The sequence below is a fragment of the Galleria mellonella genome, unplaced genomic scaffold (genome assembly GCF_026898425.1).
Source record: "Galleria mellonella isolate WM207_F2 unplaced genomic scaffold, CSIRO_AGI_GalMel_v1 utg588, whole genome shotgun sequence".
Taxonomy (NCBI): Eukaryota; Metazoa; Arthropoda; class Insecta; order Lepidoptera; family Pyralidae; genus Galleria; species Galleria mellonella.
In genome coordinates, this window is record NW_026442124.1 from 904,464 (window position 1) to 922,708 (window position 18,245).

The 18,245-nt window shown below is 33.4% G+C and overlaps 1 protein-coding gene across 5 annotated transcripts in view; it reads left to right on the forward strand.

The window, feature by feature from the left end:
• Positions 1-18,245, forward strand: part of LOC113516777 (tensin-1) — a 115,607-nt gene that overhangs the window by 75,601 nt on the left and 21,761 nt on the right. For 4 of the 5 annotated variants that reach the window (XM_052899603.1, XM_052899604.1, XM_052899605.1 and 1 more), the window contains 7 exons: positions 7,232-7,282; positions 9,735-9,902; positions 10,349-10,533; positions 11,357-11,506; positions 12,566-12,729; positions 13,574-13,780; positions 14,386-14,565. In XM_052899603.1, coding sequence (XP_052755563.1) covers positions 7,232-7,282; positions 9,735-9,902; positions 10,349-10,533; positions 11,357-11,506; positions 12,566-12,729; positions 13,574-13,780; positions 14,386-14,565 — 1,105 coding nt within the window. Of the gene's footprint in view, positions 1-3,705; positions 3,886-7,231; positions 7,283-9,734; positions 9,903-10,348; positions 10,534-11,356; positions 11,507-12,565; positions 12,730-13,573; positions 13,781-14,385; positions 14,566-18,245 lie in introns of those variants that run through there. The other variant, XM_052899607.1, reaches the window with a different exon arrangement.

Here is an 18,245-nt window from a genome sequence, read left to right on the forward strand (position 1 = left end):
TGCAACCATGTCACAGAATAAACTGTGTTGACCATGGTATTCCTCACGTATTACCATTCCTCACGTGTTACTATTGCAAAGATATTACGATGTAAATATGTACTCTGTTTTAAACAAGGCAAGCATATGGTACGCACACACAAGCGACATTTGATATTGTGATAATTTCATCTCTTATCAATACTTGGTTATGTAAATAATCCGTGTTCTTTTGTTCATCAAGCAGATATATTATAAAGTCATAGTAATTTACACATCACATAATGTAACTCTGCTAAAATTATGGTTTAAAAGTCTTGTCCTTAGATGTCTGCATATCATCAAAGACATGCTTAGTATTTATCTACTACTGTGTACCTATATTCTAATTTAGTAATTATATTTATTTTGAATATTTCTAATATTACCAATGTTACAAACAAACGTAAATGGTTTAAAATAGTACATGTATGCAGTTATATGTATTGATTTCTAAAGTGATAAATAAATAAAAAATACGGTGTGTGGGTCATTTACCTTGGCATTTTAGCACATCGATAGCTAATTGTCTATTAGTTATTTACTCTGCTTTGAAATTCTCATAATGTAAAATCAAATAAGAAAATATACAGGTTCACTATGTTAATAATACTAGCCTTAAAATGACGTTGGTACTAATTTTTTATGCACTGTTTACTAATTTCTTTTGTTTCTAGTGTATTGTACTGTGTATTGTATTTTTTTGTACGTAATATATAGATTAATAGTAAAAGAAAATTACATTTACAATTATTACCATTTCAGTCTATCTAATAATCACTGCTGAAATATTTATCTCTCATCATAAAATATGATAAGTTTCAATATGTATTTGATTATATTTATATTATAAAATAATCAGAAAGTTCAATAATAAATTCCGAAAATAACTAATGTGATGCAGGAAGACAATATTTTGACGATTACAAGGTATAATAAAGAGTAATTATACTCGTACATGCATTACGACACTGTCCACTGCAGGCTCCATGGGCTGTGTCTGCTTTGGGAAGTTTATGGAAGAGATGTTTACGGAAGTGTCTTACTGTCACATCACATACCATATCCAATGGGCGTTTTGATAATATTATTGTAGTACGATGCGGTCCGGCACGATACGTTTTTATCATTACAATATTATCACGGCTTTACAGTCGACGAAAAAATTAGAGCTTCCTGTTTTTTTAATTAATTTCTTCAGTTACTCAGGCTCATGATTGAACCACTGTGCGTAAGAGTATGTTTAGAACAGCCTATTTAGACTATTCCGGCAGGCTAAAAAGCAGCTTCAATTGCCGCAGGTCTCTGGAAGTGATCTTGGTGACCCAAAGATTCGCGCTGTTCGTTCGACTACACTTCGTCGATTCATTAGCAAATTTGAAAATGTTTCTTCAGTCATTTTACACTCTGTGATTATTTTTTTTTTACAACACAGGGGGCAAACTAGCATGCGGATCACCTGGTGGTAAGTTACTATCGCCGCCCATGACCACCCACAACACTAAAGGCATTGCAGGTGTGCTGCCGACCTTTTAAAAAGGAATATGCTCTTTTCTTGAAAGTTATGTTGTCGTATCGGTTCGAAAATATTGCTGCTGGATGTTGATTCCAAAGAGTAGTTGTGCGTGGAAGAAAGTGCCTTGAAAAACGCACGGTGGAGGACCGCCACTCGTCCAGATGGTTGGGATCAAATTATACCTAGATCAAAGAAATGTCTATTTACTAAAACTATGCTCAGTCAAAAAGCCCATCCTCATGTCAGTGCTGTTTAATCCAAGTAGACTACTTGAGAATTTTCCTATTTTATTGTTACGATATTATCGTGACGTGTGATAATCATAATATACTAGGACGACATCAGTAAGGAAGCATCGGTTGCCTAGCAACGCAGCGTCGCCAGTCCGTCGAGCGCCGGGACGTTACGGTGCGCCGCTAGTCGGCGCCGCCGCCAGTATTCATCCCGGCTTCGCGCGCGATACAGCACAGAATCTTTTAAAAAGATAACGATCTAACTGTACGAAAACATGCGTTTTAAATAAGATCACTTAAAAAAGTAGTACCAAACAATCTGTGAAAATAGTGCAAAATGACGTCGCTTGATTAAGAATTCCTTATCTACATGAACGTTTTGAAAAAATGGTGAAAAACATGACATGTAAACTTGTAAATATACCGGTTTCGTTACCAAGTATCTATCAATTTGTTTGTAATGTCGCACTCATTACAATATTTTAAGTCTCATCTCACGAGAGATAAGCAAAACATGTACAATAATGTTTGATAACTCTACAATCTCTTTTTAAACTGATAAAGCAACTAAAAGTAATTATCACACAATTAATTATGATATTATCCTTGCTATTGTTTTAAATCGTATTATAGATTATATTATTTTTTGTAATATTAACTAATTATAAAAATTATTGATACAATGACACTGATACTTATTAATAGAGTTAAATTCAATGAATGGTGCAATCTCAATGTTATCGTAGATGTAAGAAAGTTATGTAGGTATTTATGTTTCGATTTGAAAACAGTATATAAGAATCTAGAATGCAAGCAATAACAGCTGAATGCTGAAGTAGTATGAAAGGACGTCCCGACCGTCTGCAGTCGGTGACCGTTCATGCTCCTACATGTGACGATCTTTTATTTAGATGCAGCTCACCCCCGAGGTCGTTAACCCCCGCGCGTGTTGGCTCGTTTTACGAGGAAGGTCATGGTTATACTGGTGTTAACCATTATCGTAATGGGATTTGTACACCATTATCTGTCGCCTTAAGTTCATTGTGAAAGTGCATTGTTATGCAAATATGTTACGGTATTTTCAATTATCTGTTGAGAAATGTACGTTCCATGTTGTTAAGAAAAGTTAGTAAAAATTAATAGGGGTAGTATTGTAAATATTAATGGTATGATAGCGAGGATGACGCAGTGCAGGGTTGCACATTTCCCGGCCAGGGCGGCGCCGCTGTACTGCGGGCGGCGAGCGCCCAGCGCCGTTGGCCACATGTTTTTGTTATCTCACATCGCGTTTCAGTGGTCGCACCGAGATTTTAAAAGAATCCTTTGTTTTTCTTAACAAAAGAAGGGGCATAAAAAAGTTTTTATGGAATACTATAAATTTACTTTTTTAATGTTGACATCCTAACAGTACTCAACAGGTTTGTTCACTTAACGTGAACATTGGTCATGGTCAACATAATTATAACTATTTTATTAGTATTCTTGAACATTTTAACCTCATTAACGCTAAAAATAATGTTTACGAACTTCCTACAAAGCTAGTCTACGAAATATTTCGAATAATGGATGATCGTAGAAAATGTTAGGCGCGATCATCTATATGCTGATACATTTCTCTTTATTATACAAAATAAACTTAATACATAATTACTTAGTACAGACTAAACAAAGTTACAGATATTATCTTTTCTTTTATAATAAAGCTATAACAATATAAAAATAACAGTGTTGTACTCGAATTGTTATTACTATTTTGATGTACAACAATTTACAATAAGCGCTCTACCTATGTACTAATTATGAGAACAACATTCATAGAATTTGGTGGACAAGTTTACATGTTTGACAAAGGTGAAAGTGTCGTGTCATTGTGCTGAATATCGATGGGAAATTTGTGTGCTCTTTTTGTCAAATGGGCTGCGGAGGTAGTGAGCGTAGGTGAAATAAATTGAAATGCGTGAGAGGACGCGACGTCATGGCGGCGGTGCAGATGCTGCGCGGACGCTCCATCGTTTGGCGTTTGCGTTGTGGCGTGCTGTGTTCTACTTGCAACGCGGACCCAGAGAACTTCGCGCGCGGTCACGCAGTGTCGCTGTTGGATGTCGAAGACGTCTATCGGTGTGTTATCATTGTCATCATCATTTCAGCCGTTAACTGTCCATTGATGAACATAACCCTCCCCTTAATGGAGCCTTCCCCATAAGGGGTGTCTTGCCGGTAATTGCCACGCTTGGCAGGTGGGTTGGCAACCGCAGTTAGGCTTTTAGAGATGTTTTAAGAGAGATGCTGCTGCCCATCCCTCTACCATTAAGTTCCTTTAGTCGCCTCTCGTGACTCCCACAAGAATGGAAGGGGTGGCCTAATCTATGCTAGGACCACACGGACGTATCGTCATCTTATCAATCTTTAAATGACCATTGCTAAACAAAAGCCTCGCCTTGGCAAGCAAATTGGCAGCCGCAGTTAGGCTTTAGAGATGTTTCAAATGAAAACTGCTGCTACCCATTCCTCGCCCTCCCTTAGTCGTCTCTTACGACACCCACTGGAAATGAAGGGGTAGCCTATTCTATGCCAGGACTACATAACCATCGATATGCTATAATGCCTAATTAATTAAAATATCTCCAAAACAGGCGCTATCAAAAACGACAACAGGAAAGAATGAACGAGAAAAAGTTCTCAAAATTAATGAAAATTTTGTCCGTGAATCAATAAATTAATTTACCAGGATAAAAAGTAAACTATGTTTTTTTTTTCACTCTAAATACTTCTTTTATACCAAATATAAAAAGTATTTGAATAAATTGGGATATTTTACAGGAAATCCGAAGGATACAGCTAGTATTCTATAAAACTATAAATTTATTCGCCGTAATGATATGTTTAACAGTTATATTAATAACATAAATAAGAACTTAACCTGTTTTACTATGAGGTACCATGTTTTGCTGGTTATAGTGTTTTGTATGGTTCGCTTGGGTCAAACTTAATCAAGATTCTAACACCGCCTACATATACTTTTACTGATTCTATAACACTTTAATAGGAGCGATGTATCTTTGACAAAATTAGAAAAAAAAATTGGTGCTGCTATAAATACAATAAATACATTTATAATGGATAGAGAAAAATGTAACCGACATTATAATAAGGATATTTTTTTGTCTATTTTCTCAAGATTTTTCAAGATTCAAGAGAAAAAGGTATTATTAATTAAAAGGACTTATTTGCAATAATTTTATTCAATTTTAAGTTTTTCTTTTGTGTTCAGAATATTTAAATTTTTTTTTATGTAACAAACGATGATTCATAAGAAACTGTCTAATTTGAACGGTATGTCGTATAATAAATAGCGAACAAGCGCAGCACCCCACAAAAGCTGCAGTAATCACTTAAGCCGCACCTAGCCGCTCGCATTTATTAGCTTTATTGAACTTGATCCGTCCGACCGATCGCGATAGGCTCGCGGCCGTACTATGCCTCCTCCACAACAGCAATTTCTACATAATTAACTAGTATATACAAAGGAAGTAACTAGTGTATTAAACTACTAAGTATTAAATCGTTTTATGTAAAATTGGTACTTCACATACACACATAATAACTAAAAACAAAAGTGTTAAAATGAAAAAATAAAAATATTGATAATTTGGTCCGTAGATAGTCAAACATCTTTCACACAATATAGACATTGGATACCATGGTACATATTTGTAATTAAAGATTATGTCCCACGAAAAAAACCTACTTCTATTGTGGTAAAACCTATTATTTTGAATTAAAAATTAGACTAGAACTGATTTTAATAAAATTTCTATGGTATAAATCTGTAAATATACTCTTTCAGATAAATATGAATTTTTCAAATCGGGATAGAACTGACGGAGTTATCAGGTAACAAATATAATAATGCAACTGAATTAAGAACCACATTCTTTTAGAAGTCGGTCGAAAAGAAAGTTCACTAGTTATGAAAAACTTGAATGAAATTCAAGTTTCATATTTAATTATCTATATATTTAAATATCCATAAAAATATTGACCACAAAGTACAATCTTGAGCATCTAGCGATTACTTGAAACATTTTTGCGATAGTCACTCCACCTCCCAGGAGGCGCCCTATACTACATATTTACTTTTGGTTTTTATATAATTTAATATAATAACACAATATAAATTTTCTATAATTTACAAAATGTTAGATAGGCATTTAATTACTCGTACTTACCAGGTACTTTTCTGAATTAAATTCATATTAAGATTCGATTAATATCCTCTGACAGTTGACTATGTCATTGAGAGATGTATCCGGTCGAGTAAGAGTTGGACTCATACACCAAAGGGTCCGTACTTAAAATAATTGTCAAATAGGTTTAATTTATAAATATATTTTTTATGTTTCTTGTATGATATAAATATTTATTCTTTATTGCACAATAAAACTTTGTACAAGTGGCGAGCTTAATGCCATATGGCATTCTCTACCAACTAACCATTAGGTAAAAACAGAAAGTGTATGAAGGGCAGATGTGGTGAAAAATATGTGACATAATTATAGCAACATACTGAAAATTATTTCAGTATGTTGCTATAATTAAAATACATAATAATACATAAAAAATACACATATAACATCATCAACATAAATATCTATTTATTATTATTATTGCAACTAGATGATCTAAGGAAAATTTTCTTATATTTAGGAAAGATTGTTCTATTACGTATTATTTTTTTAAGCTGTAACTATTATTAAATAAAAATATTTTCTTACAATTTAAATTATATGTGGGAAACTAGCCGGTATAAAAAAATAAAGACCAGTTTGTGTGTATATCCAAATGAATCCCTTTGATGCAATTATCATCATTATCACATCACCCTTTAACTGTTCACTGTTGAACATAGGCTTCCCTTGGGGGGTTTGGCTAGTAGTTGCCACGCTTGGTAGGCGGATTGGAAACAACAGTTAGGCTTTAAAGATGTTTTAAGAGAGACGCTGCTGTGTATCCCTCGCTCTACCTTAGTCGACTTTTGTAACACCCACGGAAAAGGAAGGGGTGGCCTATTCTATGCCGAGACCACACGGCCAATGATAAATTTAATGCAATATTTAATTAGTTATTATTAATTTTAATTAGTATCCCTGCTTTGAAAAGCCTGAGTTACTCGTTCTTTTTCGATTTGTTCAACAATATCTAAAAATGAAATTTAGCGAGTGTTATAATGTAGCCCTGTAGGGTGAACGGACGAACGAGCAGATGGAAGTTCATAAGGGTTTCTTTTTACTTTATTTGTTACGGAACCCTAGAGAATACAATTACATTACTTTTGATTTAACTTTAATGTCTGTTGTGACCTTAAGCAAGAAAGAACATTTCGATTTATTTTGCAATAGGCGTAACGTGATAATAATGAGTTTTGCTGTCATATAATGATGGTCACGTTTTTTTGTTGTTTCAGACACGAACTGTTAGCGCCCCTGCTACTCCTGCAGGCTTCACGAGAGAACAGGTTTGTATCTTATGTTACTTGCATACATATCTAGTATAAAACAAAACTATGAATCTTACTAGTATAGTATTATACTATCTGGCCTACAATAGACACTTTTATCTACGAAATCTAACTTCTTATCAGATACTCGTGGAAGAAACATCTTTACATTAAACTATAGTTGATAAAACAGTTGACACATAACAGTCCTAATAGCTGTTTGTATGACTATTTTAGAATACCTACTAGTAGTTTTAAGAATCCGGAACTGAATGTACCGTTACACTCTATTTTCGGTATACGAAATATTAAATAATGTATTAATCACTTATAAATTATTAAATATTTGGTAGATACGACTTTTTATATATATATGAAATAATGTGCTAAATTGCTTTAAAACAGTTTTTAAACGACTCTCAGAAAAGACTTTCAATTCGTTTAAAAATTTAGTTCTCAATTATAAATCCACTCTGATAATTCTTTATGCATATGACAGAATTCACTACCATTTTAATTTTGTGACACGACTATTTAATCTGCTGATTTTATTTTCTAAGCAAAAAGCTGCTTATTGTATTGCGAAATAAAATTTATTCGTTCTAAATAAAAAAAAAATTGTAATACAATACGTATACGAAATATCTTAGAGGTAATCGATGTGTTAATTCATCATGATTATAATTATGCTTTTTCCCAGGGCAATTTGATCTCGTTTCTATCTCTGTAAGAATTGGTATTGCTATTTCGGCATAAAAATTGTCATATTAAGCTGTTAATGCCCTTTGCCTGTGTTAGACCATATAATTCTATAAATATAAATAATAATTTTCAGCCCATTATAAAAAGAGGAAATTTATTCGCTTCTGAACAAATTTTTATTTTCTATTACAATAATGTTACATTAATTAAAATATATACCAGTAATAGCAATTATCCTTATCGGTGAACGATCCAGTACACTAATACAAAATAAACGTCTTTACGCTTAAATGGACTTAGTTACATAGAACTTTAGTAGAACTTGTGCATCGACCAAGTTAATCCGATTATGTGCTTAGAAGTCAGCTTCCGGGCCGTCGCGTCGCATTTGCGTGCGCCTACGCATGGATTGTGTCACTTTCACAGAATTATAGCGGGCACGTCTACAAACTGATATCTGATCTGGCATATACGTACCCAAGGCAAACTTGAAAACTATAACCCATTCTGCTACTTTTCAGTATTCTTTTTATCTTCCAAGACAGAGATGTTTTATAATAATGAAGTATCTATTTCTAAAGGTGCTGTAGGTTCTAGATGGATGAATTAATTTCAGTTAGTTATTTGTTTTAATGAGAATTTGTCAGCACCATTAATCGAATGTATTCATATAGATTAAATAATATAGGATAACGAGTTCGTTTTCTAGTCGAATAACTCTTTATGTCGTACCATAACTTTGCGAAACCACGCAGGGCATTAAATTTATATTATATTCAATTGCACTTACAAAACTTGTGGATAAGTACAGTTGTTCTTTTATTAAAATACAAATACTGACAAGTAGCAACATTTATTACTAAATCATAATAAATTGATTTCTAAGAGTCGGTATTTGTTTTCGCAATTATAAAAAGAAAACATTATAAATCATCTGAATTCGTTGTGTGAACATCGCAATGAAAATAATATCTATTTTTTATACTTATTTAGTGGTAACAAATCAGACTGGTAGCTTTTATCCTATAGTCACAGGAACGTCATATGTTTGCTTCAGTGCACATCTTATGTATTGCCACCTCTGACCAACTAAAGGGAATTATCATACGTAAATTGAAAAACAACTACATATAAATTCATCAGACGATTCACACAAAACGACACCACCTTCTACTCGTACCATCAAAACCAAAAGTCGCTTAACACATCCAAAACATATAAAAACCATTGCATATATACATTGCATATAAAAAAATTGCATATATTGCATAATCGTTTTATAAGATTAGCACTCGAATTAAATTAACATCATAAAATGTCAAAAATAACTAAACGTATGCAACTTAATTGAAACAGAGTATAAGATTTTGTAAATTTTGTTGTCTTTATTATTAAAACCATTATCACATTTATTACCAAAGCTTAAATTGCCTGAATGGAATAACTATCTTGTTATAGTATGCATGTCTTATTCATTTATTCTTTAGTATAATGTATAACAACACAGACTTAATGTTAAAAGCTGATGGTCAAAAATACATAAATATACTATGTTCCTACATGCTTATCTTCAAAGCCTTACAATTGATTTTAACAAATTTTTGTAAATGTACCTATTGTTTACTCCAATTTGAGAGAAGGAATAATTTTTATTCTGATAAGAAAAAAAGTCCCGATAAGTAGTGGTAGGGGGCAAAATAACGTTTGCAGGATCAACTAGTTTATTATAACAACAATTAATAATGTTTATCCCATGATTTATTTATAGACTGGGCCACGTTCGGTGAGCTACTCCGGAGGCGGGGCAGCGGACTCCCGGCTAGACTTATGCTATGTGGCGGATCGCATGCTTGCCTTACATCTACCTGTACGTGATGCACAAGCTGAGGCACAAGCGGCACATATGCTTACTAACAAGCATGGAGAACATTTTATGGTAAGTCGCAAGTAATAAGATGTAGAACTTAAGTTTGAGGAATTATTTAGGTAAAAGTTACGTAATTTACTTACAAAAAATTTAAAAAAATTACTTACAAATGACATTAAAGTCAAGCATCGGCTACTCTTTGTAAGTATTAAAGAACAATTTGTCTTAGATATATAGTTTTTAAACTAGTAGATCACTACGTTATTTGGCATAAACCTATTTCACAATCGGGATTTTTACTTTATCAGGTATACACAACTACAAGAACAAGTAATAATGTAATATCACTCCTTACTATAATCTGCATTTATTTATAATTCTGTATATTGGCTTACATCATATACGTATTAAGTTAACCTCGCTCTCTGGTGAGGTTAAATGTCCTATTTATATTAATGCAATATTCTATGTGTTTTAGTAGCAGATATAAAAAAAAATTAAATACTGATAACCAGGTGTTCGAAGTGAGCAGCGGCGATGGCAGTAACGAAAACCGAGCGCGAAACGTGTTCGGACGGGCCAAACTGCTGGGATGGATGGGTGACCTAGCGCCGCCTCTGGAAAAACTATGTGCAGCCTGTAAACACATTGAGAGCTGGCTCGCCGCGCATCCAAAGAATGTAGCAATATTATTAGCGTGGTAAGTTATTAAAAAAAAACACTTATAACATAACTTTAAAAATTATTGAAAACAGAAAGCAGAAAATGTTGGGATACTTTATACGATACGACGAACACATGAATATTATAATAGAAGATAAGATAGGGGGATAGAAAGGGAAATACCGAAATATAGTTAAATCAGCCAGATGAAGGAAAAGTTGGTAATATGTTATATCAAGAGGTAGAGATTTAACCTAATCACCACCTAAAAGAACGTGCCTCTTAAATAATAAATTAATGAAGTTATCAACAATACGTATGTATCTATTAGATATAACATGTCGTATTTTAAACACAGATAATCACCATCTTACCGTACCTTCAAGACCGTTGAAGTTTGTAGTATTAGGGCAATAGGTATGATGCAAGCATCTACTAATACTTATTGTTTTTATCTGTACATAAAGAATATGTTAATTTTTATATTAAAGTCATAAAATTAGTATGATGATTAAACAGAATAAATAAGTCTCTATCTGCGTCTGTCTCTAGATTTACTTCTTTTATATTAAACCACACAATAAATATAAGTAAATAAAATTAATATTTAGTCATAAATTGGTTTCGCTAATAATATAATAAAGAAATTCATAGGGTGAAATTGTCTTTGAAATGAAGAACAGAATCAAAACTGTCTAATAATAAATAGGCCTACTTAATAAAACAAGGGTAGTGTTCTTTTATATAGACAGATACTCTTTGTTTCGTCCAAAAATTGCAGATTTTTATTATAATATCATTGCCTACCTTCTTGCATATACTCGTAAGTTACTTATATGCCGATACTTGTTATTTTACAGGGGTAATCGAGAAGGACTAGGAGTTTTGGTAGCAGCGTACATGCACTATTCTGCGATCTGCGGGGCTCCAGAGCATGCGTTAGATAGATTCGCCATGAGAAGATACCTTGACGATCGGGTACCGGTCTTCGGATTACCTTCAAATAAACGGTAAATAATTTGTGATACAATCTTATTATTTATTACATTATTGATAGATTTATAAGCAAAATTTATTATTATGAATATTTAATTTATAGTTAGTAGAATTTTATTAAATATGAATATTAATACATAACAAAAATTTTAGGCAATGTAAATAGCAAAACTTGATTTAAACCAGATTTTATCTCATGTTCGGAACCTTGGGTTTATTAGTCATAAAAAATATCTTTAACTCGTATTATTTACGATTCATACATTCATATTCATGTACTCACTGACAATAACATTTTTGTCATGTAATAGCGGCAATACATCATGCGTTTTGGTCTGAATGTTAACAAAGTCAATTTCGTAATATAACATACAACTCTATAAAAATACTTTGATTATTTAATTGAAGAGGCAAACACCTTAGAAGTTACTCCGTTACAAGTTAAGAGTAAGGACGTATAAGGAATCCCCTATGACACGGTAGGTATATACCGTGTTGTCAGAGGTGTTATTTATGTCTATAAGTTAATAGTACAAATTTGTGTGGATAATTATAATTTAAACGGTGACGTCTCAGTTGAACAATACCTAACTGCGGTCCCGGAGTCCTAATATCGAATCCCAATACTAAACCTCTTAATTTCTTGAAATTTATGATTGGAACCTTTTGTTATATCACATAGGTGGCAAAAGCATACAGACTGTTTGATGGTAAACGATCACTGTTGCCTTTGAACACCTTTGGAATACTAGGGGTGTTACGTGTGCGTCGCCAACCCTCTTTTTGAAGATATAAAAATATTGATTTCTTAAAATCTGTAAACAATATCAGAGGTGTATATTGAAAGCGGCTGTAGAAAATCTTGGTATATCAGTTTACTTCACCTTGGGATAATCGTGGGTTCGATTCCCATATAACACAAGTATTAATATTCATTAATTTGTCTATTTGTATTGGCTATAAAAATTGTATAAGTTGTCTAGCAGTCATAGTAAAAACTTTGCTTAATTTAAGACTAGATGGCGCTGTATAATATATTTAGTGGTATTATATTATTATTTATTTGTTTTCAGGTACATAGACACATTCGCGGGCCTGCTAGCTGGCCAGATCCGAGTAAACGCTGCTCCGCTTCATTTAACCCACGTTAGCGTCGCTGGTTCTCTGGCCTCCCCCGCCACTCCTACTATAGCATTCCTCAAGATTTATGAGAACTTTGTCTGCGTTTACACATCAGGCATGTGTTTTTTTTTTATACTTGACAAATTTAGTAAGCCGTGTTATCGTGTTTTTTATAGCATTTAGACAAATAAATTGGCATGACGAAACTAGATTTATGTATGGTGAATGAAACTATTTTTGTTACAAAATTAGTCATTTATGGAAAAAACGCTGTTTTACATTTTCTAGGAAAATAGTACCTAGACATTTGCCAATCAATAAGTATATCCTGCACTAGACAAGTATTTCATAGTTGTGATGATGATGAATGGCTGTAACTGTACCCTGTGATTCTCAATAAATGCGGACCTAATTTTTCTTATGAAATGATAACCTTGCCTGTGCTATCGGTATAGGACACTGACGATGGAAGCAGGTCAATGAAGGCCCATTGTAACGAAGTCATCAAAAATTTATGAAGATGATTGCCAAGTAGGATCGCTTGGTAGTCGACCTGGGGATGATATAATTAACCGTTTATTTTATTCGGTTATAACGTTACCAGAGAGAGACTTTGTACGAAACTCGATTGCTTGGGTACCTCTGTCCCATTTGTGTTTCTACCGTTAAGCAATTGTGTTTGCTTGTCTGTGTTTCGGTTTGAAGGGTGGGATATGGCAGTGAATTTACAGGGTATAGAGGAATAACATATGAGTCCTCAGGAATGGCAACGTATGGGGGGTATCATGGGCCAAACAGTATACTCTGTTATGCCCATGGTACTGCTCATGTCTATAGGCGACAATTACCACTTTCCATCAGGTGGGCCGTCAGCTTGTTTGCCATTCTAAGTTGTATAATGAAATCGGTTATAACTTTGCAACAAAAAAAAATAATAATGATTGTTATTCTTTGGGCAGGTTTATACATGGTGAGCGGGGGTGGCTGGACGGTGGGCGTGGGGCGGCTAGCGTTGCGCGGCGATGTGCTCGTACGCGCGTACCGAAGACCTGCGCACGCGCGCGCTCCTCCGCGAACGCTGGCTTTCGCGTGCCAGTTTCACACTTGCGCTGTTGCTGACCACACTTTGTCTTTTACTAAACAACAACTCGACCACGCTGCGCATGGTAATCTTTGCTATATTTTCTTTATTAAAAAACAAAACTTCTCTATTGTTGATTATTTTTTAATTGATGAAAATTAAATGGTAATCCCGCTTGTGCTACTGGTTTACGATAGCGGGAAAGGATAATAGATGAAGACGAAGTCAGGTCAACTGGCTCATCGTAATGAGTTTATCAAGAATTAGTCTTTGTTAATATAAACAGAATACCTAACACGATTAATTTAGAAACAGCGGTAGCTTGCCAAGTTGGATTGGAATATGTTCAACAATAAGTACTGTGGCTAAACTATGTGGCACGCTCTATATTAATATTAATAAAATTATTACTTTTAATTATAACTTTAAAAAGGAAGATTTCAATTTAACTGTATTTTTGACCATTTTCAATATTCATCATTAATATTTTAACGACATATATTAGACCATATCATTGTAAATATTAAACCGATTTTAATTATCCTTTTTTAATCAGACCACCCACTTCTGCCTTGGTCTCATACTAATTTTGTGACGAGTGACGTCAATGTTAATTTGTGGCTTAAGATTTACATACAATTTCAAATCCTGAGACCTCAATTTGTTACAAATTATCTTAATTGTTAACAGATCCTTCATTCCCAAACGATGGTGCCGTGGAACTAGTATTCGCGCGAGGTGAGGGCACAGGAGGCGCTGCGCCCGCGCCGACGCCCGCGGCGCCACTGCGCGCCGCCCCCGACGCACTCGCCAGGGCCGACTCACTCGAACACTTGAGGCCACTCTCCACACTCACTGACGACGATAATGGTGAGTGTACACTCCACTTGAAATAATATCTTCGAATTTTGACCAATAAATTCAGTAAATATAATGAAAACTTGCATCGTTTTGGAATGAACAAATAAAATTTTTAACCGAATTGTATAAACATTTCATTTATTGTAAAAAAAAAATCAATTTTTTCATCAAAATTCAAGGATCATACATATCAAAATATATGCTAACTCCATTGCCACGATCAAAGCGTAGAAGATTCACAATTTGACTGCATTTTTTGTTCAAAATCAAAGACTGCGTTGATAGATAAGAGAGTTTTTCTGAGTTTTATCTGCCAGCCAGAATAAATATGTTTATATTCTTTTAATAAATAAAATAATAATATCCCAACCGGTCTAGAAGGATACGCAACTACTTGAGACTTCAAAATACTTCTATTCTGAGAAAAACGCAGGAAGCTATGTCCTATGACGCTGACGCTACAATGCGCCAGATTCTTTCTTTCTAGTTCTACATTCCAGCCGATTGTACTTTTGCTGGACGTTATTTCTCTGAATGAAACTTGCTAATTGTAACTCTAACAGATGATCAGAAGCTTAAGAACTTATTTTCATACTATCAACATTGGAAATATTAACATTAAAATACATGACAAAATTTAAAAACCAATTTTGTACAAGTGAAATACAGAACGTCTATTGCTGCATTTCTTTGTTTATCACCAAAAAGGGAAGCATATACTTAATTGAAATATTTATAAAGATTCTGTAGATTCTAAAACTGTTAAGTTTCATTTAAATACTATTTTACTATGGTAGGTAATTAAAGATAATCAAGGCTCAACATAATATTGCAATGTTACGTTTTATTTACTCATATGTTTAAAGTTGTTTAGTGTATGGAAAGATTGATAGGTAAATTGTTTCTCAATTAATTATCTTCACAGTGCCTACATATATTATATATTATTTAACGACACAACACAAAAAAGAAATAGAATACAAAAGATATAAAAAAAAACTGATTTTAATTGTGGCAATACCAGTTATTTTGCTTCAAAAAACTAAGCTACTGAACTCATTTTGTTAACATTTCTATGGCACCAATCTGTAAGTATATCCTTTCAGAAAAAAAAAATCCAAATCGGTTTATAACTGACGGAATTATGCTGTAACCAATAAAAAGAAAAATATAACTTAATACATACGAAGAATGAGGTATTCAACCTTATTGTTTTTAAAGTCGGTTGAAAATAAAATAATTTGCATAGATGAAAACTTATCGAGTATTATGTTTGTCTTATACTTAGATAACTACTTACGTCAGTCTGTAGACATATCTAATTTATTTGTTCACGTTTCCTTTATAGGTATTTATATGAAGTCTATTATCCAGACCAACATCATATTTTACTGCTACAACATCCGCAGTTTTCAGTCTATTCCTGTAATATTGGCACATGGAAGGCGTGTCTAACAAACTGCTTCTCTTTAGGCGTTTCCATGTGCTACGGCACTAATATTAACTGAACATCCGTAACTCGTTAGCAAGTATGTAACTAAAGAATTTTAGTTTTCTATAGGCGTATGTAGATACTGATATAATAAAATGACAGAGTTTGTTTAGACGTGCTAATCTCTAGAACTACCAGTCGGATTTAGAAAAAAAGGATTTTTTCATTTGATAACTTATTTCTAGAAAACGTTATAGGCTATATCACATTCTAAGATTATATAGATAGCATGTCACCTCGCCAAAAACTAGTCAGGCTTTATTCATGTATGAATAGGGTTACCATAATATACGTTTATTAATGAATATAAGATATTTTTTTTTATTATGCAACCTAGAATGCCAAACAAATCGACGTCCCATCTAATGGATAGTGGTAACTGTCGCCTACAGACATGTACACCATGGACATAATAAAGTATACTGTTGTCACCCATGTTACCGTTGCCATTCTTAAGGACTAAGTAGGCGTGCCTTTATATCTTATAATTTTATTGTGATATCCCAACGTTAAATCTCAAGTTTTGAAGACGAAGGTATTTAAACAGTGCGTGTTGCCAGTGATGACTTATGGAACCGAAACACGATCCTGTATGCAAAAGCTTCAAATTAATCAGTTAAATATAGAGAGGGCTATGCTCGGAGATTTTTGGGTGATAGTAACCGAAATGACGATATCCACAAAAGAACTAAAGTGATCGACAAGCCCAAAGGATAAGCAATAATAACTGGTAATAGGTTAGTCTCATAGGTCGAAGAACCGACAACTGATGAGAAAGAAAGGTTCTTGAGTGGCGATCCCGTAAGGACAAACGCAGTGTAGGACGACCCTCACTAGTTGGAGTGATGAACTCAAATGCATTGTAAAGAGTGAGTGGATGCAGGTGGCTAAGGATCGTTCTTTATGGCAGTCTATGGGGGAGGCCTATGTTCAGCAGAGGACGGATAATGGCTGAGATGAGATGATGATCCCAGCACTCAAATCCTTCAAACGAAAATGTAAACACAACTGCTTCTTCACGGTAGAGACACGAATGAGCTAGAGTTACCCAAGCAGACGAATTATAAGGTTAAATTAAGAAATAAAATAATGACTTTGTTTTAAAATAATTTAAGAAATCGCCCTAATCTGGGACATTTTTAATCCAATTACTTGCAACAATGAAAAAATAGCACATTTTATTTTGGTTTAATAAAATCAGCCAAATGTCTATTTAGTATTGAATACAATAAAACACATTTTCGATACTCGATGCTCTATCTATATATCTACGATCACATCGCAATATAACCTCGGGCAATGCGTGCAGGCTACAGGTATATGTATATTCCAGTATAAGTATAATTTTATAAGTTCCCGCGTCTTCACCTTGCGCAAATCTGTAATCAGAATTCCAAGAATTTCAGAAAAGCATTTGTCATTAATTTCATTTAATTAATTCATAAATTAATCTGTCTGTTAGGACAGGTCTCTTAATATAATAAATAGCTTCTATCTATTGTTTCTGCCTTCCCTGATGCGAGATAGGTGTGACAAATATGAGTATGTTTGTATGCAGGGCTGGGCAATAATTGAATTATTTATAATTAAAATATATAATTGCAATACAAATACATATTTTGTATTTGTATTTCAATAATTTCTGAAAATATGCAATTAGTTATTCATATTTCCAATACCTTGCGCTGAAATAATTTGTGGTTAGTATTTCAAATATTTTGGGTTCCAAAATACATTTTAACATAAATAGTGTGTTCGATAATGCTAAAGATTGTTTTCTTTAGCAGGTTTTATTCATTTTCCATCAAGAGGCTGTTCGTTTGACAATACATGTAAAAATATTATGTTATGTAATAAAAATAAAAAATATTGTTTTCTTTTAGTGATTAAGAGGTTGGACTGGATTTGTTCTATACTATATACCTAATACCGGACTATATTTTGTTATTTGTATTTTAAATAAAATAGTTAAAATACTGTATTTTGTATAACACATAGCTTACATAACGCACTAAAAGATTTTAGGTGCTAGTATTTATACTTGTTATAATAATGCATTCTAAAATAGCGGTTTTTTTTTTTACGTTTCTGCGAAAACTCAAGTGTCCTTCACACGTGCATATTAAAATATCAAAAGAAAACAAGGTATGTTGGAAATAATAAAATTAGAGACATATAAATTGATCGATTCATTGTT